Raw genomic sequence first — 27,636 nt, forward strand, 5'->3', positions numbered from 1 at the left:
TTATAGCAGGAAAAAAAAGATGAAACAATCCCAGTTTCACACCTACACCCCACACACATACACATATTTGAGAGTGTGTGGAAAACATTCTGTCTCCAGGGATGGATGTCAAATTGTGAGAAGGTAATTGTAGAAGAAAAGATTTGAGCCAGGTGCATGGTGGTTCACACCTGTAATCCTAGCTACTCAGGAGGCTGAGATCTAAGAATCACAGTTAGCCTGGGCAGAAAAGTCAGTGAGAGTATTATCTCTAATAAACTACATTAAAAAAAAGCTACTTAGTGATGCTGTGGCTCAAGTGGTAGAGTGCTAGCCTTGAGCATAAAGAGGTTCAGGGACAGTGTTCAGGCTCTGAGTTCAAGCCCCAGGACTGGCAAAAAAAAAAAGAAAAAATCACAGTTTCAATGGTGGTTCTCAGGCTCAAAAGCAGAAAAACAGAAGCAATGACACAGGTTCCCACAGCTGAGTACCTCTTCATCCCCCCACAGGCCTTTGGCTGTAGCCATGAGGAGGTGCTGAATGAGGAAGGAACTGCACACTCATGTGCCCACCCCAGCGGAGCCTCTGAACCCCAGGCAGGATGAGCTGTTAATCACAGAGCCATGAAAGCACAGTAAACACACCCGGCAAAGGCTGCTTCCAAGAAGTCACCTGCTTTCTCTCCTTCTTGGTCTTTTAAGCAATGATCCTTTATTTGCTGAGCAGCTAGTGATTTCCACAACAGGGAAGTCCGTGTCACTTCCTTTTAGATGAGTGCATCTGTGGTTTTGGTCTTAGCCATATCTTCTGGAGTCTCTGTACCACTTGGGTAACACCTCCCAGCCCTTTTTACTTTTAGTTGTTTTTCTAAAAGTAGTAGTCTGCTATGGCCAGCCTCAGATTACAATCCTTCTATTTATGCTCTAACACGGCTGGGATTACAGGCTGGACTACTGTGTTGTGTGAGGGGAGGGGGAAGAGGGACCTGTGCACTTTCACTCAAAGATAGCCCTCTGCCACTTGAGCCATAGCTCCACTTCCTGCTCTTTTGGTAGTTAATTGGAGAGAAGAGTCTCAAGGACTTTCTTGCCCTGAGTTGGCTTTTTTAATCCTTAGATCTCAGCTTCCTAAGTAGCTAGGATTGCAGACATGAGACAAGCCACCTCTGGATTTTATTACTGAACCAAGTCAATGATCCTTTTATTTTCTGAGGAATTCATTATGCCTATGATTACAATGTCTGTATTTTCATCCCCCCTTGGAGATGGTGTTTTGCTGTTTTTGTTTTTGTTTTCTTCCTTTGAATAGCTATGAGTTTTACCTCTGGGTTCTTCATGAATTTTCCAGTTGCAACTTTACCTCCTCTCAAAAGGAATAAATCAAAGCAAGGAGCCAGTGGCTCATACCTATAATCCTAGGTACTCTGGAGACTGAGGTCTGAGGATTGTAGCTCAAAGCCAGACTAGGCAGGAAAGTCCATGAGATTCTTATCTCCAATTAACCACCAGAAAAACCAGAAGTGGTGCTGTGGCTCAAATGGTAGAGCGCTAGTCTTGAGCTGAAGAGCTGAGGGACAGTGCCTAGGCCCAAGGTTCAAACCCCATGACCAACAGCAACAAAAAAAAGGAATAAATCAAAAAAGCCTGTAATTTCAACTATGAAATGTTGAGAAAGTAACAACCTTATGTAAATAAATATTGAGCTTAAGCTTTGACAAAGAAATGGCAAATCTTCCAAAAAAGTGAAGGGAGAATAAACTTTATACCAAGATATAACTGTGATAATATAAATAACTTTGCATTCAAGAAAGGTTATCCATATGCAATGTAACCATGCAAATATAATCTATTAAAAAACAGGAGCTGGGCGCCAGTGGCTCACGGCTGTAATCCTAGCTACTCAGGAGACTAAAATCTGAGGATCGCAGTTCAAAGCCAGCCTGGGCAGGAAAGTCTGGGAGACTCTTAGCTCCAATAAACCACCAGGAAACTGGAAGTGGCGCTGTGGCTCAAGTGGTAGAGTGCTACCCTTGAGCTGAAGAGCTGAGAGACAGTGCCCAGGTGCAGAGTTCAAGCCCTACAACCGATAAAAAAAAAAAAAAAAAAAAGAGGAGCCGGGCGCTGGTGGCGCACGCCTGTAATCCTAGCTACTCAGGAGGCTGAGATCTGAGGATCGCAGTTCAAAGCCAGCCCGGGCAGGAGAGACCATGAGACTCCTATCTCCAATAAACCACCAGAAAACCGGAAGTGGCACTGTAGCTCAAGTGGTAGAGCACTCGCCTTGAGCTGAAGAGCTGAGGGACAACGCCCAGGCCCAGAGTTCAAGCCCCACGACCGACAAAAAAAAAAAAAAAAAAAAAAGAGGATGGAGGAAACCGAAACAGGAAAAGAAACTGGAAAAGAAATATATGGGAAAAAAAGAAATATATGGCTATGAAATCCAGAAGGCCTGCAGAATCATTCAATATTCATTTTATAAGAATTCATTGCTGAGATATATTTTTTTGTGTGTCTGTTTGCTTGCCTATCCCAGGGCTTGAACTCAGGGCATGGGCACTGTCCCTAAGCTTCTTTTGCTCAAGGCTAGCATTCTATCACTTGAACCACAGTGCCACTTCTGGCTTTTTCTGTTTATGTGGTACTGAGGAATCAAACCCAGGGCATGCTAGGCAAACACTCTACCACTAAGCCACATTCCCAGGCCCTGCTGAGACATTTTCTATGTAGTCCAGACTAGCCTCAAATTCATGATGCTTCTATCTTAGCCTCCCAAGTGCTGAAATTTATCAATGTGCACCACCATATCTGGCTAGTACATTGACTCTACCACTTGAGTTATATACTTGTCTTTACACTGACTTAAAAATTTTTAATTTTTTCATAAAGGTGATGTACAGAGGGTTACAGTTGCATAAGTTAGGTAAAGAGTACATGTCTTTTTGGTCAATGTTATGCATTGACTTTTTTTTTTTTTTTTGGTCATGGGGCTTGAGCTCTGCACCTTGGCACTGTCCCTCAGCTCTTCAGCTCAAGGCTAGCATTCTACCACTTGAGCCACAGCACCACTTCTGGCTTTTTTCTGCTTATGTGGTGCTAAGGAATCGAACCCAGCGCATCATGCATGCAAGGCAAGCACTCTACCACTGAGCCACCATCCCAGCCCATGCATTGACTTTTGATGGCTGTTTTTCAAACCTGTCTCTACTGTATTGGGAGAATTCTGCACATTTTCCCAGAGGGAGGGTAGGATGATCACCAGCAACCTAGAAGGTACTGAGTAGCAGCCTCTCCCCTCCCCCCCTCCCATCAGCTTCACATCTTCCTCCTTGGGCTTGCCTGTGTTCACTTCCTCCTTTTGCTTTCCTTTCCCTCCTTCTATGTGGTTCCTGTGGAGGACTTAGCTGTCTTTGTCCTTTTACATTCGCTCAGAAGAAAACATGACTTTAACTTTGTAGCTTTCAAAGCCAAAAAGTTAGTTTCAAAGCTGGTTTTCTTTTATTTATTGTTTACTTATTTATTTCATGTAACAGGATTCTATATCCAAGGCTAGTTTCAAGTTCTGTTCCTTCTACCTCGACTTCCTGGGTGCTGGGATTGCAGGCATGAAACTCCATGCTTGACTTTTAAAACTGGTTCCTTTATCATAAGAAGTTTTTACATGTATCTATAGAGATAGATAGATAACTAGATTTAGGTACTCTACTATTAATTTCCTTTTAGGGCCCTGTGTATGTTAGGCAAATGCTTTACCACTGAACTACCAACTAGCCAACGCTAGTAATGATTTCTATTAACAATTGAGTTGTCTTTTTGTTTGTTTGTTTATGTGGTATTGAGGATTTGAACCCAGAGCCTTATGCGTGCTAGATAAGTACTCTAAGCCACATTCCCAGCCTTGAGTTGTCTTTTAATATTGCTCTAGAGAAACATAGATTTCAGATTTCCTCCAATAACTTCATCCACATATTGGTATTTATTTCTGCCAGATCTTCCTATCCATTCTTTTAGTTGTTTTCATGATAGTGAATCCTACCACTAGTTAACTGCCCTCGGGTCATTAAGTATTCCATCAGCAAGCCTTTCAGATAATTTTTCTGTTTATGTTCTAATGTTCTTTTGAGACTTCCATTCCTTCTGTGTGTGTGTGTGTGTGTGTGTGTGTGTGTGTGTGTGTGTGTGTGTGTGCGCCTGCACTGGGAATTGAACTCAGGGCCTAGACACTGTCCCTGAGCCTCTTTTTGCTCAAAGATAGTGCTCTACCACTTTGAGCCACCACACCACTTCCAGTTTTTTCTGGGTAGTTTATTGGAGATAAGAGTCTCATGAACTTTCCATGCTGGCTTTGGACTGCAATCCTCAGATCTCAGCCTCCTGAGGAGCTAGGATTACAGGCATGAGCCACTAGCACCCAGCTAAGATTATGATTCTTTTCTTTAAAGTTGTTCTCATTTTCTGAGGCTGGAGAAATTATTTCTTTTTTTTTTGGGGGGGGGGGGGTCTGGTCATGGGGCTTGAACTCTGGGCCTGGGCACTGTCCCTCAGCTCTTCAGCTCAAGGCTAGCGCTCTACCACTTGAGCCACAGCGCCACTTCTGGCTTTTTTTCTTTTTGCTTATGTTGTGCTGGGGAATCAAACCCAGGGCCTCAGTCATGCAAGGCAAGTGCTCTACCACTGAGCCACCTTCCCAGCCTTGGAGAAATTATTTCTAGGAACATCGTATGCCAGCATTTTTTTTGTCAGCTGTGGGGGTTGAACTCATTGCCTGAGTTCTATCCTCCAGCCTCTTGTGCTCAAGGCTAGCACTCTATCACTTGAGCCACAAAACCACTTCTGGTTTTTTTTTGTTGTTGTTGTTCTTGTTTTTGTTTTTTGCCAGTCCTGGGGCTTGAACTCAGGGCTTGGGCACTGTCCCTGAGCTTCTTTTGCTCAAGGCTAGCACTCTGCCACTTGAGCCATAGGACCACTTCTAGCTTTTTCTGTTTATGTGGTACCGAGAAATCAAACCCATGCATGCTAGGCAAGCAGTCTACCACTGAGCCACATTCCCAGTGTTTTTAGTGGTTTATTGGAGATAAGAGTCTCGCAGGGACTTTTCTGCCCTGACTGCTAAGAACTACAATCCTCCGATCTCAGCCTCTTTAGTAGCTAGGATTATAGGCTCGAGCCACAGAACCCAGCTTCCAGCATCTTAAGAGATCTCTTTCTCTACCTTCCAACCACTCACCAAGTCCTATACTCATGTTCATATGATCCTTCTTGATTGTATCTCTGCATTGGTGTCTCGGAGTTGGCAGGTAGAGCTGCAGGAGAAGTCATAGGGGATCATATTTCTTTCTGAGTTTTACAAACACTGTATCATCTTACCCTCACGGGGGAGGAAATTGAGACCCAGAACAGTAATGAAACCTGGATAAAGGTAACTGGCGTGGTATGATTGGAGCCCCAGCTTGGTGGCCCCAAAGGCCATTTCCTCAACCACAATGACTTTGTACTTTCTTCATGATACTCTTAGTCCAGTCATTGCCCTTGAATCTTGTTGTTTTCTTTGACTAGTTGCTAGATTCCTGGGGATTGTTTTTTTTGTTTTGTTTTGTTTTTGGGTGGGTACTGATCCTGAACTTTTTGCTCAAGGCTAGGGCTCTACCACTTGATTGGCAACTCCACTTCTGGCTTTTTGGTGGTTAATTAGAGAGAAGAGTCTCATAGTCTCTTTCCTGCCCGAGCTGGTTTCAAACCCGTGATCCTAAGACCTCAGCCTCCTAAGAACTTGGTTTACAGATGTGAGTCCCTGTGCTCTGCCCTCGTATTACTATAGTGTTGTCAGAGAAGGATCTCCAATATCTTGGGAAGCAGAGACATTTGGCTTCTGAATAAATCTAATGCAGAGAGGAGCCAGGCTCAGAGAGATTGAGATAGCCTGAAACTCCTCCTATTACAACTTCTACCAACTGGAGAACTTCACCCCCCTCCTTCCACCCCCAGCCATGCCATCTATCCCTTAGCTATATACCAAAGAGAAATGAGCACATTTAGTCCACTAAAAGGTAGGTACAAGAATCTCATAGCAGTTTATTCACAGCAAAACAAACCCAAACAACACAAAAGCCCATCAACAGAAGAATGGGGCAGCAACAGAATACTACTCAGCAATAAAAAGAAACAAACTACTGACGAACAGACAGAACAGCATGAATGAGTCTAAAAGGCACTGTGGTGAATGAAATGCGCTGGGCTTATAGGAATACATTCAGTATGATCCAAACTTGAGCGACAGAAATCATATTAGTAGTTGCATCCAAGCGTTAGGGTAAGAAGGACTGGAGGGGAATGCAAGGAAAGTTTCTGGGGTGATGGGACTCTTGAACTATTTTATATCTAAACCTGAATGATGATAAACCTTTACATGATTACTTCAAGATTTGTATACCTCCATCTGGGTTCTGTGGAGCATCCCTATAATTTCAGCTACTTGGGAGGCAGAGATAGGAGGATCATGATTCAAGGTAAGCCCAGAACAAATCATTTATTGAGATCTTATGGCAAAGAATAAGCTGGTGGTTTGCATGTGTAATTCAGTTACTCAGAAGGTAGAGGTAGAAGAATTGTGGTTCTGAAAGAAGCTTTTGAAATCCTTTTCCAAAATATAACCTTTTGAAATCCTTTTCTGAAATATAATAACTAAAAGCAAAATAAGTTCAGGAGGTAGGGGCACGGTAGGCATGAAGCCTTGAGCTCAAAACCCCAGTATTGGCAAAAGAAAGTCTGTATACCTTACTATACGCAAAGCCCAGCTTTTTAGGGGGTGTGGGGAGGGTAAAAAGGTAAAGAAGAAAAAGGACAAATATTAATGCTGGTGGAAGTAACATGTCAGGTTAGCTTCTAGGTGAGGTGATCAAGTGCCCTGATCTGCCCGAGAATGAGAGACTTCCGGTGCTAACTATGTCCAGGGCAATCCTGGACAGTCAGTTATTTATTTCCCCTGGTAGTTGGGAACTGAAAGAGAGCTCTGGACATCTGGTAGACTGGCTGCTCCAAGCAGTTTGGAGAGAGGCCTGCCCAGAGTGGTTAGAACAGCAGACACCCTGGCTAACAGCAGGAACATTAGGGCTTGGAAAGGCATCTTTCTTCTCTGGGGTCTCCTAAGACTCTTCTAAGGGACAGGAAGCAGGAGTCAGGCTGCTTTTCTTCAGAGCAGGAGGAGGAAAGGCCCAGAGGTGGTTGGGTTGTCCTGATTTCTAGCATCATGGCGCTTGAGCTGGGCTTGGAGATTCTCTCGCAGAGATATCCTCATTTCTCCTTTTTTTTTCAAAGGCTTCTGGCGAAGCCAGTTGCAAACAATTTTGTAGGAACAAAATGGAGGAGTTCTCAGAAGTGACCAGTTTGGACCGTTTCACAGTTGAGACTGTGAGAGACAGTGGAGACAGCAGAGCTGTCCCTTCCCCACGTTCCTTATGACAACTTGCAGGGCTTGAGCTAGGACGAGGGTAGGGGAGACTTTCTCTAGTGTCCCAGAGCACTGGATGGGTAGGGCAAAGACAAGCATTCTGGCTGAGGCGAATGCTCACAGAGATATCACCAGCAGGTCAGGATTGTTTTTGGTTGTTGTTGTTTTTTTTGAAAAAAAGCCCAGGCTAGCCTCCAACTCAAGACCCTCTTGCTTCAGCCTTCCAAGGGCTGAGATTACAGGCATCCGCCACCATTCCCAATTGGTGGCAAGCTCATTTCTGGGGAATGGGAGACTGGAAGCAGGATCCAGGGAGGACAAGCTTAGAAATTCTTATAGTGGTGCACGAAGTGGGCCCGGTCCTGTCTGTTGATGAGCTGGCAGGCCTTCTCCACATTCTTGGTCATTCCTGGAGGGCCACAGCTGAACACGCCGATCTTGTGCACCTGTCAGGTAATTGGAAAGAAAAGGAGAGGCCTAGCCCGGGCACTAATGGCTCACGCCTGTAATCCTAGCTACTCAGGAGGCTGAGATTTGAGGATCACAGTTCAAAGCCAGCCCGGGCAGGAAAGGCCTGTGAGAGTCTTATCTCCAATAAACCATCAGAAAACAGGAAGTGGTGGTGTGGATCAAGTAGTAGAGTGCTTGCCTTTGAGCTGAAGAGCTCAGGGACAGCGCCCAGGCCCAGAGTTCAAGTCCTACAACCAACAACAACAAAAAACAGAAACAGAAAGAAAGAAAGGAAGGAAGGAAGGAAGGAAGGAAGGAAGGAAGGAAGGAAGGAAGGAAGGAAGGAAGGAAGGAAGGAAGGAAGGAAAGGAGAGGTCTGCAGCCTTGTCATGCTCACAACCCCAAAGAAAGATTCTTCCACAGCCTGACCAGAATGACCAGAGTTCTACCCCAGACTCTGGGGAGGAATCTTGAGCTATTTAGGGTTGAAATCCTCTTGCAACAATACCCTACCTTAGCCAGGATAGAACTTCTCTGCTCAAGACAGAGCTAGGGAGGAGGGGGGAGACCTTGAGGACCAAGATATCCTGGCAGGGCAAGACCAGAGTCCCAGGGTGACAGTAGATGACTGACCTGTGGGTGGACCTCCTGCAGGGAGTTGAAGAAGGGCTCAAAGGGCGGGCGGCCAAAGTGGGTGATGGAACGCAGCCCCGTGAAGAGACTCCGGTTCAGCACCTTCTGGAAATGTCGCTCACAGATGTACTGGAGGAGGGGACACGGAGGAAGATCACACAGATGCCACCAGGCCCAACCCCTCACCCAGACACGGGTTCTGCCTGCCCTAGCCCGGCCAGTCGTGACCCACCAGCATGGTGGTCCTGAGGTCGAATTTCTCAGCCAGCTGGGTGATGTAGATGTGCACAGACACCAGGTCCTGGCAGTCATTCTCCTCCACCTCCCGGATGATGTCAGCCAGCCACTCGAACTGCCTCTGGGTCCTGGTCACCCAGATGAAGTAGATCTGAGTGGGGACACACTCTGCTCAGGCTCCGTACAATCCCAAGTGCCTTCGCCTGAGAGACTGGGAAGCCCACCGGCCTGATGCCGGGTCTGACCACACTCCTTCCTCCCTCTGAGTCTGTTATCTGGATAACTGCATGTAACAGCTGCTGAAGACCCCAGAGCCCCAGCACACAGCTTTCCTAACTCTGCTGCAAGGTCAGAACACCATCAAGCCCTGAGTTCCTCAAGGATGGGGGAGGAAGGGAGGGAGGAAGAGAGGGAGGAAGGAAGGGAGGGAGGGAGGGAGAGTTACCTTTTTGCAGAGCATCTGAGTGCCCACTGAGGATTTGAAGACCAAGTCTTTGAGGATGGAGGCAAAAGGGGTGACCCCAATGCCCCCTCCCACCAGCACGGACACCTCAAACTTATGCCACTCCTGGTGGCCTTCTCCAAATGGTCCATCAAGATACAGCTGCCGAGAGAACAAGAGAGAGATGAGCCTGACCTGTCCCAGCATGCAGGCCACAATGGAAGCTGGAGGGAGGGGGGAAGAGGGGGGACACAGACAGGAGGGGACCAGAGCTTCTCCTCTAAGGTACCCCAGCCTCCTCACAGCCTGGCCTTGGAGTGGCTGGAGAGCCTGATCTCCGGGCATGAGAGATTAGGATCTTCAGCCAATGACAGAGACTGAAAAGGGAGATTTGTAGATACCTTTGGGTATCTGGCACAGCTGTCCCCCGTTGGCGGGGAGTAGATCTCCCGGAGCCGAGTGGTCCAGGGTCCTACTGCCCGGATGTGCAGGCTGAGGGTGTCCTCGTGGGGCGCCGAGGTCAGCGTGAAGGGGTGGTACTCAGTGGTCCCCAGGGCCAGGCAAGCGATCTGCACCCACTGCCCTGACTTGTACTCAAAGTCTTGGGGCCGCTGGAACTGCAGGTGGGTTACACCTGGGGGGGGGGAGTGTCATAGGAGGGGAAAAGCATAGATCAGAAGGTCTATTTCTGGGTGGCTGACAACTGATGGGTGTCTGTCCTTTCTACACTGATAAGGCCCAGGGAGTGTCACGTGGTCTGGGTTCCTGGGGACAGAGAATAGGAGCATCCCCATCTTTATTTTGTGGGTTGGAGTTCTCTGCTTCTTTTTTTTTTGGGTCCAGTCGTGGGGCCTGAACTCTGGGCCTGGGCGCTGTCCCTCAGCTCTTCAGCTCAAGGCTAGTGCTCTACCACTTGAGCCACAGCCCTACTTCCGGCTTTTTTCTTTTTGCTTATGTGGTACTGAGGAATCGAACCCAGGGCCTTGAGCATGCAAGGCAAGCGCTCTACCACTGAGCCACCTTCCCAGCCCCAGTTCTCTGCTTCTTTGACCCAGCCTCTCTCTTTTTCTATCCTTCTTCCCATGAAGGGTTCAGGCCTCTTATTACTGCCCTGAATTCCGGCCTGCAGGTAGAGGGGAACTCAAGTTCCCCATCAAACCTGCTACCATCGAACTGATGGTGACTGCCATGCCTTGACCAAGCTGAGCCTCGGGGCCTGCCGGATCTTTCTTGAACAAGGAGGTGCTGGTGAGAACCAAAGGATTACTAACACCGCCGCCAAGACATTTTGGTCGGAGTCAAATGAAAAGGAGAAACAATTTTCTTACAACGTGAGCCCTGAAGATGTGATGGTTATGTGACACCTAAAATCATCTCCACCACCTCCCATAATGATCGGCATCCCTATCGTGGCTAATCCTGACCCAACGACATCTGGACAATCACAGCCATTTCCATGTCTTCATTCTTTCTTTCCTTTTTTTTTTTTGGTCAGCTGTGGGGCCTGAACTCTGGGCCTGGGCGCTGTCCTTCAGCTCTTCAGCTCAAGGTGAGCACCCTACCACTTGAGCCACAGCGCCACTTCTGGCTTTTTTCTGCTTATGTGGTGCTGAGGAATCGAACCCAGGTCCTCATGCATGCAAGGCAAGCACTCTACCACTGAGCCACCTTCCCAGCCCATTTCCATGTCTTCAAAGGACTGTTCTGAGAAAACAGACAACTCCCTGACCTGCACCTCCTATACCCACATCACACATTTAGGGGGTCTTTTGTATCCTCAAACTCCTATGCATCACTTTAGCCACCTCTCCCTCTCTCTCTCTCTTTCTTTCTTTCTTCCTTCCCTTCTTTCTTTCTTTCTTTTTCCTCTTTCTCTCTCTCTTTCTTAGCTTTTTTGCTAAAGGCTATACTCTACCACTTGATCCACTTCTGGCTTTCTTGCTGGGTAATGGCAGATAAAGAGTTTCCCAAACTTTTCTGCCCAGGCCGGTGCTGAATCACAACCTTCAGATCTCAGCCTCCTGAGTAGCTAGGCTTACAGGCGTGAGCCACTGATGCCCAGCTACTCTGGCCTTTCTTTGGGCCAGCTGCATTTCTATCGGGGGAAAGCTTCAGGAGTTCCCAAGAGGGTGTCAGAGGCAGTGCCAGAGGTCAGGAGACCTGTCCTGTGTTGAACCTGAGGAACTGATCTTCGGTGCTCCCCCACCCAAGCTGGCTGGTACCTGAAGGCAGCAGCTCCACCTTCACCACGCTGATCTCCACCTTCTTCCGGCTCAGGCTCACCAGCTTGTCCCCACCAAAGATAATCGCAGGGACCAGGAAGTAGATGTGGAAACTGGGCAGTTGGATGAGAGCGAAGCTGCCGTGGATGATGAGCTGGAGATGATGGCCAATTAATATAGCTCAGTCCCAGCGGGATCCCTGTCCTGCACCCCTGTGCAGACTCCAAGATCTCAAATCTCAGGGACTCAGTCTGAGATCGTAAGTCTCATTCTCCTGCATCCACCTTTATTTACCCTCCACCCCTCTCCTGAGGACCCTCATCTATGGCCTGATACAGCTCAGAAATGTCTTACCAGGGCATAAAGAATGACATAGAGGTGATGAGTCAGCCAGAAACCCCGGAAGCTGCAGCAGCGGAAGTGGTGAGAGGCAAAGACATACATAATGGCCAGGACCAGGAGCAACAGAACTCCTGTCATACCTGGGATAGGCCGGAGGATAGGATCAGTGACTGGTCTCAGGACTGCAGCCTGGACTGAAAAGATAACAATGCACTCCCCCATGTCCCCCTCTCTCCCCTCTCATCTCTTCAGCCCGATTCCAGGCCAGTGTGTATTCAGGGAAATGGAGTCAGACAGACAGACAGACTCACAGGTCCACTTCCTACCTGGAATCGTCTCGAAGAACCACCAGTAGAACTTCTGGGGAAGCTTAGACCTGTGGGGAAAAAGCACATGGTACCTCTGGCTGGGGCAGGAGGGGTTCCACTACAACCACACCCCAAGCTGACTTTGTTCCTCTTGGCCCTGACTGTTGAGGTTATCAGACCCTTCCACCCAGATGGCCAAGAGATTCTTCCAAGAAGTTAATGGCCCTCATTTTCCCATATTCCTCTCCTCTTCACCCTCAGCAATCTTTCTCCTCTGTTATCCTAAACTCTCTTACTGCGGTTGACTCTTTCTGTCTTGAGTATCCAGTCCTTTGTTTTGAGAGCTCTGTGTGGGCAAAGGGTTTCTATTTTACTTACTACTCTACCCCTAGGCTCACAGCTCTACTGACATATGCAGTAGAGATTCAATAAGCATCTGTTGAACATCTGTATCTATTTTGGCATCCCCACTTCCAGGCAAGTGAATCACCACCCAGAACATGGCTCATAAATGTTGGCCTGATGAATGGCTGGTAAACTGATATGGTAAGCTATGTGGTAGGTACTTCTCCTGCTCTTTTTCTGCTTGATCACAGCCAGCATCCTGCCTGAGGGCAAACACGGCACCTTTTATCTTCCTCCGGAGGGCTGGCTTTGTACCTTTACTGGGGAAGGAGTTCAGTGTGGGTATCTTATGGCCATCTATGTCTTCGTAGATCCCCTCAGGTCATGCAAGAGACTCAGGAGACCCCCCCTTCCCCAGAACTGACCCATCATTCACAAAGACGTTGGGGAATACGCAGGCCATCAGGCTGAGGGGGCTGACTGAGAAGATGTAGAAATTCACCACGTGACCAGCACTGTGCAAAACTGAAAGAGAGATCCTTGTCAGAGATGTTAACCAGGGCCGATGACCTCTAGTCCTGCGTGAGAGAGCAGAGGCACCCAGGAGGAGAGAAGAAGACACAGGGAGTTCCCCGGCTCCTCACGGTAGGGGGCTACAGCAAAGGGGGAGAATGTCAGGGGCCACCTACTGGCCAGGATGACAGCCCCCATGGCGATCCAGCGGTGGAAGTCCACGGCGGCATCGAAGGGGATGTAGCGGTTGAGGAAGGTCTCCCGCAGGAAGGTGAGGAGGTTGCGGCACATGGTGAGCAGGATGTAGGAGAACATGAAGGAGATGCTGGCTGCCGTGCCCCGGGACACGATGATGCCCACGTAGGTGGTCTCTTCGATGTCGGTGGGTGGTGAGGAAAACGCATAATCTGGGGCATGGTAGAAGAAGAAGTAGGTTCTTGAGCCCCAATTGGAACATCTGAAGGGGGGCGGGGCGGGGTTCTCGATCCAGGTATTGAGCAGCAAGAAAGGCGACCCAAGCTCCATTCCTCCCTGAAAGCAAGGGGGGGGGGGAACCCTCCTCCCCAGCCCAGAGCTCTTACAGTAGGAACGTTCTGCAAACAGGCCCACACAGATGGCTGAGAAGATTGCGATACACATGATATGACGTCGGTAGTTCTCCACAAAGCGCTTGAATTGCTGTAGTTTCTGGGTGACAAGGCCCCGTTGCATCTTCTCCTGAAGGGCTTCTGTGTACAGCTGGGGAGGGGTCCCCACTGCCCTAGAGAAGGCAACCTGTCATTCTTCCAACTCATTTTTTTTTTTCTGTCAGTTGTGGGGTTTGAACTCTGGGCCTGGGCGCTGTTCCCTGAGCTCTTCAGCTCAAGGCAAGCACTCTACCACTTGAGCCACAGCACCACTTCTGGTTTTCTGGTGGTTAATAGGAGATAAGAGTCTCATGGATGTTCCTGCCCTGTCTGGCTTGGAGCCACGATCCCCAGATCTCAGTCTCCTGAATAGCTAGGATTAGAGGTGTGGGCCACCAGCATCAGGCTTCTCCCAACTCTTTCTCTCCATTCTTACTTGTTCTGTCCTTCCCTCCTCCTGCTCCCTGCACAGACCCACTGCTGTGCCCAAGGCCACAGGGGCCAAGAGAGCCTTTACTACCACTATGGTGTTATTCTGAGCCAGCTGGAGAAGGTGATGTAGAGGTTGAGAGAGGAGGAAAAGTCATTGGGCACCCTAGCCCCAGGTAGATCAGGGATGAGATTTCGAAGGGTCTCTCTTTATGTCAAAGACCAGAGACCCCCCAAGACTTCTCTCCTTGTCTTCTTGGGCCCAGAGCTCTAAGAAGCACTCACTTTTTGCCAAATCTCTTCTTTAGACCAGGGGTGTCTGAGGCAGGGAGGACCAGCTCCTGGGGGTAAGAGCTAAGAAAAAGAAAAACGGAGCCTGTTCACCCCTGGTCTTTCCAGCCAGGAAAAGAAGCACTGGGTGAGAGCGTGGGGTGGAGGTGGGAGGGGGGGGTGAATCCTGGGACCAGGCAGGGGACATGGTGGAATGAGTGGTTAGGGTTGGCTGATGTGTTCTGCAGGATAACAAGAGTCTAGAATGGCAGGAAGACACCCAATCTCCTGGGAAGTATTCACTTGGGAGGCAACTGGGATTTGGGTTGAAACTGGCCATGTCGATAAGAACTACTTTCTTGGGGCAAACATCTGACCATAGGGGCTGATTGGCCCAGGGACCCTAGCCAAGGAGACCTCCAGTGCTTTGTTCCGCAATGCCAGTTCTCAGGAGTCCGAGTGATGAATGAGACTCGAGAGCTGATATTTGGTTTAAAGATGTTTCCAACACCTGAAAAAGGAGAAGAAGAAACTGGACTGGCTTCCACATGGTGGGAAACTGCGTTCTTCTCTCAATGCCTCTGGGTCATGTGTACATCTCAGCCTTTAACCCTACTCTCCTCCCTCTCCCCCACAAAGAATCGACTGTATGTACATAGGGCAACTAGATGCAATCCTGTCTGTCCTTTGTGTAAAGAATAGAGTAAGTCCTCCTCTGGCCAGATATAGTCCAGGTCAACGCCCACAGCTTTGGAAAGTGTATAGGCTGAGTTCCAATGACTCCAGTGAGCAACTTTGTGCAGAATACTACTTGACACGGAGCCCTTGGTTCCATGTCAGACTCAGTATAAGGCACTAAGGACGCAGAGAAGAATTAGACCTGGGTCCTGTCCATCGGGACAACTGCTTTGAAGACACACTCTCTACCTGACTGTGACCATTCTTTATACACTCCCACACCTCCAACTCTACCTTTGACACAGAGCTGTGTGAAGCAGAGCTCGCTGTCATGGTCCCGAAGCATAAAGTGGAAGTCCTCCCAGGTCAGCTCCTCCTTGTCCTGGAAACCTGACTCTCGGAACATGGACTCCATCACCTCGGCCAGCTGGGCCTTGGATAGGCAGTTGTTGGAGATCTCGATGAAGGATCTGGAGGACAAGAGACAAACAACCTGTTGCCCAGTGAGGTCAGGCTTAGGCCAAGTACAGGGAGGTGCAGATCCCAGATTCCTTAAAGTGGCTACCAGTGACCTGAGAAACAACATTGAGAACATGCTAAGTTCATAAATTCAGCTTGGCTAACTCACCCAAAGCTGGGAAAGGTAATGGCTAGGGGTCACCAGCACCTGGCTGTTTTGCTCTTTTAAGAGCCCATGTCAGAAAAGTGGGGCTATGGCTCAAGTGGTAGAGTGCTAGCCTTGAGCACAAAGAAACTCAGGGACAGCACTCAGGTCCTGAGTTCAAGCCCCATCTCTCTCTCTCTCTCTCTCTCTCTCTCTCTCTCTCACACACACACACACACACACACACACACACACACACACACCTGTGTCTAGCTGGAGTATCTAGACTGTAAGAGGTAAAAGTGTAGAGGGACAGAAACATGAAAAGTATCTGGGCTGCTATTTTTCATTCCTTGTTTATTTGCTCATTTATTTCACTCTGTCTTACTCCTTGAGCTAAGTATCAAATCCCTGCTCTGTGTCAATGTCAATATGGAAGAAACAGATGTTAAAAAAAAGAACAAAGAGAAATATGCCCTGGTGGTGCTGAAGCGGGGTATGTTACTGATGTCGGGTCCTCAGGAATGAGATGTTCATGATGCCCAAAGTTGGTCTTTCTTGGCATATCAAAACAAGAAATGGGCTGGGCACTAGTGGCTTATACCTGTAATCCTAGCTACTCAGGAATCTGAAATCTGAGGATTGCAGTTAGAAGCTAGCCCAGGTAGGAAAGTTCATGAGACTCTTATCTCCAATTAAGCACCACAAAACCAAAAATGGAGATATAGCTTAAGTGGTAGAACACTAGATTTATGCAAAAAAAAAAAAAAAAAAAAAAAGCTCAGGGACAGCACCCAGGCCCTAAGTTCAAGCCCCAGGATTGGCACATATAAATAAGACATGGTGGGCTGGGAAGGTAGCTCAATGGTAGAGCGCTTGCTTCGCATGCCTTGCCCTGGGTTCAATTCCTCAGCACCATATAAACAGAAAAAGCTGGAAGTGGCACTGTGGCTCAAGTGGTAGAGTGCTAGCCTTGAGCTGAAGAGCTGAGGGACAGAGCTCAGGCCCAGAGTTCAAGCCCCACAACTGACAAAAAACAAACAAACAAACATGGTTTCACACACAGAATAAAAGGACTGAAACTCTCCATGTTTCTCCTACCAGCTTGTCATGCTGATTAACATTAGGTGAACAACCTTCATTCATCCATCATTGCATCATGTAAAGATCAGTGTTCAGCATACAGCAAAAGAGTTGACAAGAATTCAAAGACATCCAAAAGGATTATATGAACTTTTGCTGTTGGTTACACTGGAGTTTTTTGTTGTTGCTGTTTATTTTTGTCAGTCATGGGGCTTGAACTCTGGGCCTGGGTGCTGTCCCTCAGCTCTTCAGCTCAAGGCTAGAGCTCTACCACTTGAGCCACAGTGCCACTTCTGGTTTTCTGGTGGTTTATTGGAGATAAGAATCTCACGGGGTTTCCTGCCCAGGCTGGCTTTGAACCCCGATCCTCAGATCTCAGCCTCCTGAGTAGCTCGGATTACAGGTGTGAGCCACTAGCGCCTGGCCACACTGGTATTTCGTTGTTGTCGTGTTAGCTAGGGAGACTTTTCTGGCTGTTGTGGACAATGGAAATATAGATCCTGCTCAAGGCAGAGGTGTGGACAAGGTAAACTGTGGGTGCTCTGAGAGTCTATGATGTAATGTCCCCTTTCAACACAGGTGGACACCTAGCCTTGCCTGTCCTTCTTTGGACTTGTTTTCCCATTGAAACCATCAGGCTGTCTTAGGATTGCCAGGGCCCACTTGGTACCGCATCATGGTGAAGAATTCATCCTTGGAGAGGAAGCCATTCCCATCCAGGTCATACATGGTGAACATCAGTCGGGACTTATCTTCTGGGGAGCCTGAGAGAAAAAAAAAAAAGACGTGTGTGTGGAGGGGGGGATTCAGGCTACTTCCCTGTTTACAGAACCCCGAAATGGCCTGCCATCGTCCATGCTTCTACCTTTCATGAAGACCACCAGGATGTCCAGGAACTCGTGGAAGGACAGGTAGCCATTGCCATCTTTGTCAGCCAAAGAGAACATGGACTCCACAAACATGTCCTGAGGCCTGAGACCCAGGGACTCAGCAAACTCAGCCCTGCTCAGCTCACAGGTCAGGGCTTCTCGAACCTTCTGGGATGAGTCCACTGGCAAGGTCCCTGCATCCGCCTGGTTGATGTTTAACACCTGTACTTGGGCAGCCACAGAGGAAGGGGAAGAAGGCTGTGAGGCTAGGTGGAATACAACCCCAAAGTCCAATGCTGAACAGTTGAACCCTGCTGATACTTAGGTATGCTAACCGGAGCCTCTGCTCTCCTAGGGAAGTCAAGTGAATAACAGCAGCCTTCCATTTCTCCTTAGGCCTGAGCACAACAGAGAATAATGATGGCAGAAGGAGGAGGTGGGGAAGGGAGGGTGGATGGGTGGGGTGCAAACTTGGAGAATGCAAAGTAAAACAACCTGCACTGGGGCAGGAAGATGTTGGTCATAGACGTGGCAGGAAGAGGCTAGAAATGGGAGCTTATGTCAAACACAGATTCGTGAGTCTTACTCCCCAGCAAGCTGTTTGGGAAGGAAACTGAGAAGCTGCATTTCTAAGTACTCTGGTGAGGTTCATGTTGGTCTAGGGATGAACATTTGAGAATCTGTCACGTTGGGTAGCTCACTGGGTCTACTCCACAGTGTGTGTGTTGGGTTGGGAAGGTGGCTCAGTGGTAAAGTGTTTGCCTTGCATGCTTGAAGCCCTAGGTTCGATTCCTCAGGACCACATAAGCAGAAAAAAAGCCAGAAGTGGCGCTATGGTTCAACTTTGAACTGAAGAGCTGAGGGACAGTGCCCAGGCCCAGAGTTCAGACCCTGCAACTAGCCAAAAACAAAAACACAAAACAACAACAACAACAAAAAAGTGTGTGTGTGTGTGTGTGTGCGTGCGTGCATGCGCATGTGTACACACGTGTGCCAATACTAGGGCTTGAACTCAAGACATGGGCGCTTGAGCTTTTTCACTCAGGACTAGTGGTCTACCACTTGAGCTATAGCTTTTTGGTGGCTTATCCCAGACTTTTCTGCTCAAGCTGGCTTGGAAATACAATCCTCAGATCTCAGCCACCTGAGTAGCTAGGCTTACAGGCATGAGTTACCAGCACTGGGCTTTAATTACTGCTTCATAGATGACAACATGGAAATAGAGAGCCCAGATGATGTGAGTTTCCTAACATCACATAGTCCACAAGGGTCACAACCCAAGCTGTCTGCCTCCCACCCACAGGATGGAAGCTTAGCTCACTCACATAGAAGGTTCTGCCCAACCCAGGTTGGTCTAATCCCCTATGCCAGTCTCCCCCCCCCCCCCCCCGCCTCCAGAAGGCACAAGTCATGGCACCTGAGCAAAAAGATGCCTGAAGAAGATCTCCAGGATGCAGCCTCGCTGTTGCTTAGTGACAGCCTTCTTGAAGAGCTCACTCTCGCTCATCTGAGCCACACGGAGGCCTGGACTCCAGCACTTACAGAGGTCCTGCAGTTGCTGCACAAAGGCGCCTCGCTCCTCTTCTGAGTTAAACTGCAACACCTAGGTGAGAAGGAGCCCCCCACACCCCCATGTCATACTTAAAGCTCAAACTTCTGGTCCAGCCTCCTCACAGAGGACATCAGGTTGGGAAAAGGAGAGAAAAGTCCCTCCCTATCCATCCAGGCTTGGGCCAGGTAGGTAGTCTTGGAGGCGGGGGGGGGGGGGAGGATGGTGGTGGTCAGGTAGAATTTGGGGAGCCCCTTTCCCAGCATCAGCCTTCCCAGGCGAGCATTGTGGCTGCGGATGGAGTAGTCATCTGAGAGGGAAATATATGTGAGAACTCCTGTGTGGGCAGGAGGGGCTGTACCAGGTCATACTCCTTGGGGATCTTGAGCAGCAGTGTCCTGCATCCCCGGTTGCTGGACAGGATAAGGTTGACCTGCTGCAGGGGCTGCAGCTGGATGGTGCGAAGCACCGTGAGCCCTCCGTCCAGCACCTGTAAGCACTTGTCCGGGAGCAGCCGGATGGTGATAGGATAGCTACTCTCCTTGGGGCCTGGCCACTCCATCCCTGGGAAAGAGACACTGGGCAGAGTGAGTCATGGGAGTCTGCGCAGGACATCAGCTCTCCCCCCCACCCAACTCTGTGATTTAGTTTTTTCCTCAGACCTCCCCCCCCCCAACCCCACCATCTCCTCTTTCTCCCTCCTTCTCCTCTGCCTCGGCTCACCTGTCACTCCAACTTTGATGGCTTCATCCTTCATGCTCTCTTTGCCTTTCCTTTGTAGCTTCTTGCGCTCTTGGTTCCGGAAATGAGCCACCACCCCAGCCATAAGCAGACTCACTGAAGAAGACCAGAGAAGCCAGTCAGGAGGACATCCCCTTTGATCCAGCAGCTTCAGATGCTGCTCCTCCCTTCTGAAGACCTCCCTTCCCCCCCCCCCCCCCCCCCGCCCCGTCTCCACTCCAGGAGCCTGGCCTCAAGCTAATCCAAAGAGTTCATCCCAGGAGCCAGTGCAGCTCAGAGGGGCTGAGCTAGTCTGTGGGGGAGAGAAGAGACAGCAGGAGGAGGTTGAAGGACTCACCTAAGGGAAAGCAGCAGAGAGCCACAATGACAAGGCCATAGCCCGCACCGCTGCCCTTGAAGTAGTCAGTCACAGTAAGGGGCACACAGTTGGGCAAGCCTTCAGTTGTGAGCTGCCGGGGCTGTGGGCAGGGCGCACCTAAGAGACAGAGCACAGAAGAGCCCCAAGTCCAAGGGCCCTCTCCTTGAGCAGGTGTGATTCTGCATCTTGGAAAAGACCAAGATATCCTACACCACCATCTTCAAGGCCTACCTCCCTGGGCCTTGTTCCCCTTCCCAAATCCCTCAGCATCCACCCCAGATTGACCTGCTGTGAGAATTAGCCAAATGTAGACCTCTCCACCCAACACAGAAAGCACCTGGCTCTCTGGATGTCACCAAGTCACCAAGTAGTTCCGTCTCCCCGCTCCCACCTCCACCCACCAGGTGCTCCTAGGCTACTCACCTTCCTGCCAGACAAAGACATTGGGCTGCAAGGAGCTAGGGTCAACGTTAGTGACCGCTACCAACACATCCCGGAGGGTGGTGTTTCTGATTTCTGCAATCTCTTCCTCGGAGAACAGCCTGGGTTGGAGAAAGGCAAGAGTTATCAGAGTAGGAAGAGAATAGGAGCCTCTGGAACCCCAAACCCAAGGACCTAGATGAGAAAAGAACCCTAGAGGGCATGAGTAGGAGGGCTGGAATCAACACCTCTAGGGGGCCATCCTGGTCCAGGCTGAGGTCGAGGCTGAGGTGGGGTCCAAAGCCAGGTCTTACCCATTCTTGGTGTTCTCAAACCAATAACGGTCACCATCCCTCAGTCGCACAAACTGATTGAGGATGATGTTGCTGAATAGGGGTCCAGGGTCTCCATAGCTCTCCAGGAGCCCACCCAGGAGTAGCTCTAGCCGAGACAGGTCCTGGTTGTACAAGGCAGCTGTAGCCTCCAGCACCTAGGGCATCATGGGAGGTAAATAGTGTCTATGCATGTGTGTGAACTCGCCAACAATGTCATCAGTAAAGTGGGAGATGTTGAAAAGTATCTATACTATATGTATATGGCCAGGCACCAGTGGCTCACACTTGTAATCCTAGCTACTCAGGAGGCTGAGATCTGAGGATGGCCCTTCAAAGCCAGCCCAGGCTGGAAAGCCTGTGACACTCTAATCTCCAGTTAAGCACCAGGAAACTGGAAGTGGTGCTGTGGCTCAAGTGGTAGAGCACTGGCCTTGAGCTGAAGAGCTCAGGGACAGAACCCAGGTCCAGAGTTCAAGTCCCACGACCGACAAAAAAACAAACAAACAAAAAACTGTATAAGGATTACACATAAGCTAACATAAAGGATTTGAGGCAGCATTGCCATGGGAAAGCTTCAACTGTCGTTATTATCGTTATTCTTCTTTACCTGGGGTTCTACCTTGGGGTTGAGGTCCCTCCAGTTCTTTGGGGGCTCCTGTCCCAAAGCCAGCATGGCTTGGCTATAGCTGGGCAGCCCCATATCTCGACCACGTTGGATGCTGCTGGCCACGTAGTCTGTGCGGGAGAACTTGTCAGGGCCAGGCCAATAATCTGAGGAAAGATGGGACTTTGAAGTTAATCCTCTCAACACTTCCTTTGCCTGCAGTCTTCTATCCATCTGTCAGTACTATCACACCCTCAACACATACACAGACATACACAGAGTCCTCCACATCCCTCTCCATGAGATCTATGCCCACATTGGCCTTGTCTTGGTGTGGGTCCAATGTTATTGTGTGTTTTTGTCAAGATTCTTCTTCTAAGACTCAAGATGGATCTTTTTTCTTTCTTTTTTGTCACTCAGGGCCTGAGTGCTGTCCCTAAGCACTTTTGCTCTAGGCTAGTACTCTACCACTTTGAGCCACAGCTCCACTACTTCCGGTTTTCTGGTGGTTAATTGGAGTTAAGAGTCTTATGGACTTTCCTGCCCAGGCTAGCTTTGAACCAACATCCTCAGATCTCACCTAGGATTATAGGCATGAGCCACCAGTGCCCAGCTTCAAGATGGTTCTTGATATAATGCAGAAATTACATGCCCTATGCCTCCCCAACCTTAAAGCAAGATTGGATGAAAATATTCACCCCCACACTCCAATACTCGTATCTGATTTAAGTTAGAAACAACATAGAACTGTGTATTAGGAGAGAGGAAGCTCAAAGTTTCATTTTATTCTGATGAGTATTTGAAGTCTGTGTGTACATCTTTGCTTCTGGATCATGGTCATTCTAGATCTACCTGTTGACCCACCCAGAAGGATCCCCAGTCTCCCTGGGGATCTGGCTCCCATCCCTTCCAGCTCTAAGCTTACCCCTCAAGTCTTCGATCACTATCCTGTCCTCCAGTTCTGAGATCTGCGAGGCCATTCCCAGTAGCAGTTCATTCACATCCTGGGTATTCTTCAGATTAGGATTCTGAAAGGAAGCAAACAACTCATTCAAGATAAGTTATAGGGTCCTTCCCAAAAACTCATTCCCTCTTATCTTGTAGGTAAGAGTTAAGCACTTTGGGACAAAAGCTTCACACACACACACACACACATACTTTCTTCCCCTTTTCCTTTCCCCTTTCCCTCCCTACTTTTTTGTCTTTTTTTTTGGTCGTGGGGCTTGAACTCTGAGCCTGGGCGCTGTCCCTGCGCTCTTCAGCTCAAGGCGAGCGCTCTACCGCATAAGCCACAGCACCACTTCCAGTTTTCTAGTGGTTTATTGGAGATAAGAGTCTCATGGACTTTCCTGCCCGAGCTGGCTTTGAACCGCGATCCTCAGGTCTCAGCCTCCTGAGTAGCTAGGATTACAGGCATGAGCCACTGGTGCCCAGCTTCTTTTGTCTTTTTATCTCTTCAGAAAGCCTTCATTTCTGTTCCTGCTCTACCCCTTCTCTATTGTCTTTTAGTCTTGTTAAAACGCTCAAGCTGGCCTTGAATTCTGGGGTTCAACCAATCCTCTTGCCTCAGCCTTCTAAGAGGCTGGGATTACAGGCATGTGTCACTGCCTGAGCTCTCTTGGGAAGTTGTCTCAAGGTGATTTTTTTTTTCTTGCCCCTTTCCCACCAATCTGGATCACCCACACCATTAAGTCAATTTTTTTTCTAAGAATTTGTAAAGACATTGATCATGACACACATGCACACCCCTATCCCTCGTTTCAGCCTGACCTCCCGAATCCAGTAGCTGTTGCAGACCCTGAGAGCTGGAGAGCTGCCCAAATCCTTGTTCAGGACTTCCCGGAAATGACAGCTGGAGTTTCTGAAATGAGAAATCGGGATGAGGTGAAGGAATTCAGGGAAGAAAGTAAGATGGGGTTCAGTAAGGTTAGGGACTCCGTTGTGGTTGGCCAGGATTGAAAGGTGGCTCACAAACTTCCTTGAACATAACAGGGATATGACAATGTATTTTTTTTTTTTTGTCGGTCGTGGGACTTGAACTCTGGGCCTGGGCGCTGTCCCTCAGCTCTTCAGCTCAAGGCGAGCGCTCTACCACTTGAGATACAGCGCCACTTCCGGTTTTTTCTGGTGGTTTATTGGAGATAGGAGTCCCACGGTCTCTCCTGCCCGGGCTGGCTTTGAACCGCGATCCTCAGATCTCAGCCTCCTGAGTAGCTAGGATTACAGGCGTGAGCCACCAGCGCCCGGCTAATGTATTTTTTTTTTAATTAAAGAAAGAGTAAGCTGTTTGTCCACACAGGATAAGTAGGGAATGAGGGAGGAGGGTGACCTATCTGTTGGACAAATCACATATTCTGCTACCAAAATTCTGTCATTAGGCCCCGTGCTGGTGGCTCACACCTGTAACCCTAGCTACTCAGGAAGCTAAAATCTGAGGATCCTGGTTCAAAGCCAACCCAGGCAGGAATTAACTACCAAGAAGCTGAAGTGGAGCTGTGGTTCAAGTGGTAGAACACTAGCCTAGAATACAAAAGCTCAGGGACAGTGCCTAGGCCCTGAGTTCAAGCCTCAGGACTAGCATATACCACACTCACAAATCTGCCATTAGAAAAACTGGAGATTTCCCTATTGAGATCACACCAACCATGTATAAGTGTCCCAAATTCTGCTTCCCTTTTTTTGAAACACAAAGAGGTGCATGAAAAGCCCCAGACCTCCAAATCCACCCCTTAGCACCTGGGATCATTGTGATGTACCTGTTGGCACCTCCCCCTCCCCCCCCCCAGGTCTTCCCTGACCTCATGTAGACACCAGGGGGCACCATAGTGGAGAAGAACTGCTCAGTGGCCACCACGAACTCCGGGGAGATGCTGGGATCAGTGAAAGGGTGGTACCCTGTAGTAAACAGGACACAAAACAGATCAGATCCCCACACCCACATCCTGGCATCGCATGAATCTAGCTGTCTTCTCCCCCCTATGAATCTTCAGCCCAGGGATTCCCAACCCCCTCATCCTCACCTGTATACGGCGGGGGCGTTTTCTGCAGGAAGCTGGGCAGCCACTCATACAGAGCAATGTTCTGAGGGGACAGGGCGGGGGGGGGGGGGGGGGACACACGTGTTGGGCTGGACCAGGAGGAAATCCGAGCCTAAGGGAGGCTGAGGTGCAGAGATGAGGGGCAGGGGCAGGACAGACTTCCGCAGGATCCAGATGAGCCCCGTCTCCCCATTCGGGGAAGACTTGAGGGGTGCGCATGCCAACTAGCTTCCCAAGCGACATCTCCCCCAGAAGCCGCGTTCTGGCCCCTACTTGTCATCCAGGGGGGGCTTTGCGTGGACATGAGGTCTCTGGGCACAGGGGCCTCCTGGAAGGGGCGTTCCTGGGTGGGGGTGGTCCCCGGGTTGGAGGAGCTCTGCGGGGAGTCCCGAGTGTCGGGGTACCGCAGGTGGATGGGGTGGGCACAGGGGAGGGGTGGCAGGTGCACCTGGTGGATGGGGTGGGGGGCGGGCTCACCTGGTGGATGGGGGTTGGGCTCAGCTGGTGGATGGGGCGGGGGGGGGGGGACGGGCTCACCTGGTGGATGGGGCGGGGGGGGGACGGGCTCACCTGGTGGATGGGGCGGGGGGGGGCGGGCTCACCTGGTGGATGGGGTGGGGGGCGGGCTCACCTGGTGGATGGGGGTTGGGCTCACCTGGTGGATGGGGGGCGGGCTCACCTGGTGGATGGGGGGCGGGCTCACCTGGTGGATGGGGTGGGGGGTCGGGCTCACCTGGTGGATGGGGTGGGGGGGCTCACCTGGAAGGTGGCGATGACCCTCTTGCGCGCGTGCTGGAACAGCTCCTCGTCGCCCCAGCGCGGCCGCTCCCGCGCCAGCCTGCGCGCGCACGCGTTGTGGTAGCGGAACCACAGCAGGCCCAGCGCCTGCAGGAAGGGCTCCCTGTTGCCCCGCGGGGCCCCGAAGGCTGCGAGCAAGCGGGCGCCAGGGGCTGAGCGGGGCTGGCGCAGGGGACGCGGGGGCCCGGGGATCCCCCCCCCCGCCCTCTGCGCGCCCCGACGCGTGCGGCCCGCACCCCGCGCCGGCCGGCCGGGCGCTCACCGTACAGCCCGCGGGGCCCGCCCTGGCCCGTGGCGGGGTCGGGCGCCGACCACATGAGCAGCGCGGCCTGCGGGTCCCGCGGGAAGTTGGGGTCGGACCCCGACGCCAGCTGTCCCCCGGAGAAGCTCCTCAGGGCGTCGCTCCACGAGTGCGAGGAGCCGTAGATGGCGCTGCCGTCCAGCCAGCCGCTCACCTGGTTGGTCTGGGGGGGGCGAGGGAAGGTCAGGGCAGGACTGGACCCCAGGGCTAGGCTGGGGGAGCCGGGGGGGACCCCCAAGTGCTAAGGCATGCCCAGCTCCTGGTGTGCGCGTCCTCACCAGGTCCCGGGGGTTACTGGGGCTCTGTCCGGTCTCGGGGTCCCAGCGGCTCCTCTGGAAGGGCAGCACCACGTCCCCGCGCCGCTGGGGGTCAAACACGGGGTCTCCGGGCGGGATGCGGATGTTGAGGAACTCGGCGGGGCAGCCGGGGGTCTCCACGCTCACCAGGTCGGACAGCACGTGGTAGCCTGGAGCAAACCCCCACCGTCGGGCCCTGCGCCGCCGGACCCAGGGCCAGGGCGGCCCCCAGGAGCCGAAGCACAGAGGTCCCCGCGCCGGCTCTGTGGGCCTCAACTCCTTTTTTTGGAGGGGGAAGGGGTTCGGTCGTGGGGCTTGAACTCGGGGCCTGGGCGCTGTCCCTCAGCTCTTCAGCTCAGGGCGAGCGCTCTACCACTGGAGCCACAGCGCCGCTTCCAGTTTTGGGGGGGTTTATTGGAGATCAGAGTCTCATAGACTTTCTGCCTGGGCTGGCTTTGAACTATGATCCTCCGCTCTCACACTCCTGAGTAATAGCTAGGATGACGGGCGTGAGCCACTCGGCACCTTGCTGGGCCTCAAACTTTCTCCATGGTAGAAGAAGCGTGGGAGAATCACAAGGATGGAATGAATAGCAAGCCCTCACCCCTTCTTCATTTGAGCAAACCAAGTCCCTGCCCCTCTGTGCCTCAATACTATCATGGGGGGGGGGGGGTTGGAACAGAGATGGGGTGGCAAATGTCCCTTGCACAGACAGACACTCCAAAGCCTTCCAAGAACGAGGAGGCAGAGCAGACATGCAGCTTGGGGATCCGGGCTGGTCTCTTGAAGACTGGCAAGGGAACCCCAACGTCCCCACCCCTCCCGACCCCTCACTCCCCAACTCCCACCTCCGGGGGTGTTAAATGGCTTCCCTCCCCACCCCACTCCCTCTTTCTTTTGCGCTCACCATAGAAGACGCCCAGCACCGTGCGGTTGCGCAGCGACGCCATCCCGGCTCGGCCCCGAGCCACCGCATCGCTCAGCCGGCGAGGGTTGGGCAGCAGCGGCTCCTCCAAGGCCTGGTAGACGCCATCCGCGTAATGGGCCGGGACTAAGCGCTGCAGCCGCGAACCTGGAGAAGGCAAAGGGCTAGGTTCTGTGGAGCACTGGGTTACCCCCCACCATTCATGCATTCGCCCCCCCCTTCCAGCCCTCGACCTTTTCTGCCATGTCCCTTTGGGGGGGGATAGAGAGGTTGGGGAGGTAGGAATGAGGTGCATTAGAAGCTGGGCTGAGTGCCCGTTACCTCATCTCACACTCTACAAGCCAGGGCTGCTGTGCACTCCCCCGGCTTCTGCAACCCCCCCAAAAACACCCATTCCAACACCCCGACTTACCAACCGCCCCGCGTTCATGGTGCCTGAGATTGTTGAACCAGCCGTCATAGCGCTGCACTTCCCAGGCCAGTGGGGGCGCATCCTGGCCGCCTGGGGGGGGGGCACCCAGAGATATCCTTTTAGCACTGTGTGCCCCCCCAGACCCCTTCCACCCTCCCATCATTTGGACCCAACATCCCAGATTGAACAGCCGCCTGTCTGCACATCTTTCTTCCTATACCCCCAGCATGTACCTCTAAAATTAGGGTGCTTACCCACTGCATCCTCCACGGGTCCAGTCAGCAGAGTTCCCAGGAATATCAGGGCTCTTGCTCTCAGCATGGTGTCTCTGAGTCTGGGAGTGGAGTTGAGGGGAAAGGATTTGAGAGGGGTGCACACACACACAC

The 27,636-nt window shown here is 50.9% G+C and overlaps 1 protein-coding gene across 1 annotated transcript; it reads right to left on the minus strand.

Moving 5' to 3' along the window:
• Positions 1 to 6,022: 6,022 nt before the first annotated feature.
• Positions 6,023 to 27,571, minus strand: Duox2 (dual oxidase 2). The gene is made up of 33 exons (XM_042687681.1): positions 27,525 to 27,571; positions 27,251 to 27,363; positions 26,821 to 26,985; positions 25,896 to 26,083; positions 25,579 to 25,780; positions 25,278 to 25,444; positions 24,501 to 24,561; positions 24,279 to 24,375; positions 23,251 to 23,341; positions 22,406 to 22,508; positions 21,484 to 21,647; positions 20,856 to 21,031; positions 20,545 to 20,663; positions 20,101 to 20,238; positions 19,746 to 19,859; positions 19,384 to 19,586; positions 18,891 to 19,076; positions 17,470 to 17,695; positions 17,275 to 17,368; positions 15,200 to 15,387; positions 14,681 to 14,750; positions 14,255 to 14,323; positions 13,496 to 13,674; positions 13,091 to 13,321; positions 12,827 to 12,926; positions 12,075 to 12,124; positions 11,761 to 11,888; positions 11,407 to 11,560; positions 9,586 to 9,818; positions 9,188 to 9,346; positions 8,738 to 8,893; positions 8,506 to 8,634; positions 6,023 to 7,868 (listed from the first exon to the last, which is right to left on the minus strand). The coding sequence occupies exons 1-33, from the start codon at positions 27,569 to 27,571 to the stop codon at positions 7,746 to 7,748; spliced, it is 4,623 nt and encodes a 1,540-aa protein (XP_042543615.1). The 3' UTR covers positions 6,023 to 7,745.
• Between the last annotated feature and the right edge of the window lie 65 nt (positions 27,572 to 27,636).

Source organism: Dipodomys spectabilis, unplaced genomic scaffold (assembly GCF_019054845.1).
Source record: "Dipodomys spectabilis isolate Male_0828 unplaced genomic scaffold, ASM1905484v1 ptg000108l, whole genome shotgun sequence".
Lineage (NCBI taxonomy): Eukaryota > Metazoa > Chordata > Mammalia > Rodentia > Heteromyidae > Dipodomys > Dipodomys spectabilis.

Coding starts and splice junctions, on each gene's coding strand:
- Duox2 (XM_042687681.1), bottom strand. CDS start 27,571: ATGCTGAGAGCAAGAGCCCTGATATTCCTGGGAACTCTGCTGACTGG. Junction 26,084..26,820: donor GGTGCTGGGCGTCTTCTATG/GTGAGCGCAAAA, acceptor GGTTTGCTCCAG/GCTACCACGTGCTGTCCGAC. Junction 17,696..18,890: donor TCAGGCATCTTTTTGCTCAG/GTGCCATGACTT, acceptor GCCCAAGTACAG/GTGTTAAACATCAACCAGGC.